Source organism: Laetiporus sulphureus (genome assembly GCF_001632365.1).
Source record: "Laetiporus sulphureus 93-53 unplaced genomic scaffold LAESUscaffold_76, whole genome shotgun sequence".
In the NCBI taxonomy this organism is placed as follows: domain Eukaryota; kingdom Fungi; phylum Basidiomycota; class Agaricomycetes; order Polyporales; family Laetiporaceae; genus Laetiporus; species Laetiporus sulphureus.
This window is the reverse complement of record NW_024468585.1, coordinates 125737-128576: the sequence shown is the minus strand read 5'-3', so window position 1 is coordinate 128576 and position 2840 is coordinate 125737. Positions and strand designations below refer to the sequence as shown.

Here is a 2840-nt window from a genome sequence, read left to right as displayed (position 1 = left end):
CACATCCGCGTTGTCGACAACAGGCGCTGCGAAGTCGACCTTTGTATCGACGAGACATTAGCTTTGTCCGGCTTCGACCAGCTTCCCGTGAAATCGTACCTAGGACGTGGGCTTTATCGAAGATACACACTTCCTGCGACGTCGTTCGAGACATGCCCTCCCAAAATCAACAATGATGCCCTGGTCATCGCAGGGTAAACATACCAGTACAGTGGCATTTGTAGTATCAGGTGGCGAGGGGACATGGTTGTTACGGTCGCCTCAAGCGAAGCTGCCTCGTTGGAGGTCTAAGAAAAAGCCGCGTCCGCAGCCGGTGGAGATCACGGTGTCGTATAATGACCTGATCTATGTCTTAAAGAGACAGTAGTTAGTCGTCTGTACTTTGTCACGAGCGCAAATAATGAGTCATAATCTGCCATCTATGCATATCCTGTGTGATAATAAGTTCCAAAGTGCCTTCTAAAAGACAAAGTATGCAAAAGTGTGGTTGCCCATCATATATCCAAAATCTGTGACATTAATTGTAGTGTGCGTAAATCCTTGTGTTAAATTCATGAAATAGACATAAGATTTGCCCTTACGATATGGTTAAGCATATTTTATAATCCCATTATCATTTACAAATGCCCAATGTGTAAAGCAATCTGCCGGTTTGACAAATAGATACCCAATTTTTATAATACTAATTCACATTTTCTTTCCATTTTACATGCAGAAAAATGGCCCCATGTCTGGGGTGAATGTCGCCGAAGCAAGAAAAACAGCACTAACTGGAGATCTGGTATTGTCGACACGAAGGTGCCTCAGCGCGAGGGAATACGTCTCCTGTGTGAGTGTATAACCGCTAACTCAGTGAGTGAGCGCTTAACGAAACTCGACGTGCTCGTCACGGTGGTTGACTCTATACTTCGAAGTATCTTAATTTCAGTCATCACTAGCCTCCTTTACTGTGAAGGCGCAGCCACTGTGATGACATGCTGAAGATTATCTCGTGCTCTCGTCAAAAATGGAGAACAACGGTCATCCTGCTATTTACGACGCCCTTCCGCTCATCAGGCCTTCAGCTCGCGACTGTTCGACAACGTCTATAGTAACACATGTAGAGCATCTTCTGTGGCAATAACTCTCTCTTCGAGTTCTGCTCTTATAAAGCATTTTCATACGCCAAAACGAAGATACCTCCGCGATATATGCATCTCCGCTCCTCATTACTTGCTAGTCGATCATATATTGTCTGTGAGACCTTCCGCTGCTGACGTGACCTCTCCAGCTGATCTCAACTATGATGGGTCCCTGTGTTCTTAGCGGCTCTACTTGCGATGATACTCTCAGGGGCTGAATAAGAAGGTGAGCTGGGCATTCCTCCACGCAGTATTCCATGAGCTGACGGTGTCACAGCAATCGTGCGGACTACGAGAAGAACCACAAAAACTCGTGTGTTCATAGTCTCCGACATGCACACCTTCGCCGTGGACCTCATGGTCACGTCTACCGCCACCGTGTATGGACCGACATCGACCGTACCTGCCGTTACGACGTTCTCTATCAGTAGTTCAATTGCCATTACGTCACAGACAATAGTATTTTATGTCACAGAAAAACCTCTTGATGGCGACGGAGCGTGCCACTCCAGGGCTGCAACAACGCCGAAAACCGCTCCAGTACCATAGGGGATATACAGGGGTTTCCAGACAAAATCATAATAATTCGACCAGCGGGCCCAACCCCGATGTCCTTGATCCGCTGTATTCACACGAATCGGACGCACCGGTGCTCGGAACGTCTCGAAATGGACGAGCAGCTCCGCAATGTCCGTGCAGGGCGAGAGACCACAAGAATGCAAGAGGACCGCGCGTGCTCAGTATGGAGCAATGACATCACTCCCGTCCCCCTTTCCTCGCGGTACGTTTTGCTTGTACCGACGGCGGATAGATGACGCTCCGCCTAGAGTAACTCATATATATGCACCGCACACATCAGACCTTTATTGACATCTCGCGAACGTACGGCCACTATGTCTTCGTCTACTGCAAAACTTCTGGCTGGGCTGCTTATCGCAACCCAGGTCTTCCCCTGCGCACATGCTGGTGAGCAAATGCCAGCCTGACGATTGCTTGCCGCTAACCCTATTGCGCGTAAGCTCCAGTAGACCCTACGGTCCTTACCACCACGAGCGCTGAATCAACCACTGTCACGATCGCAGGAGAGCCATTGTCGAACCCGAGCGAAGGCTACCCTAGCTATGCAGGTTATTCACGCGAACATGGAGAGGATGGTCCAGACGTTTCCACGCCAGATGTTGTAGGAGCTCCTGGCAGCCCGGAGAGCAGCAAGCCATACCCTGGCTACCCCCATGGAAACCCCGATCAGTCCGGCGGTTATCCTGGCTACCCCGGAGGCTACTCTGGCTATGCAGGCTATCCACGTGAACATGGAGAGGATGGTCCAAACGATTCCACGCCGGACGTTGTGGGCGCTCCTGGCAGCCCGGAGAGCAGCAAGCCATACCCTGGTTATCCCGAAGGAAACCCCGGTCAGCCCGGCGGATATCCTGACTACCCCGGAGGCTACCCTGGCTATGCAGGTTATCCACGTGAACATGGAGAGGATGGCCCAAACGATTCCATCCCGGACGTTGTGGGAGCTCCTGGCAGCCCGGAGAGCAGTAAGCCATACCCTGGCTATCCCCATGGAAACCCCGGTCAGCCCGGCGGCTATCCTGGCTACCCTGGAGGCTACCCTGGCGATGCAGGCTATCCGCGTGAACATGGAGAGGATGGTCCAGACGATTACACGCCAGATGTTGTGGGAGCTCCTGGTAGCCCGGAGAGCAGCAAGCC

At 51.4% G+C, this 2840-nt stretch overlaps 1 protein-coding gene across 1 annotated transcript; it reads right to left on the bottom strand.

The window, feature by feature from the left end:
• Positions 1-2064: 2064 nt before the first annotated feature.
• LAESUDRAFT_533045 (uncharacterized protein) lies at positions 2065-2840 on the bottom strand. Its single transcript, XM_040902843.1, has one exon. The coding sequence runs from the start codon at positions 2767-2769 to the stop codon at positions 2254-2256; it is 516 nt and encodes a 171-aa protein (XP_040758422.1). The 5' UTR covers positions 2770-2840; the 3' UTR covers positions 2065-2253.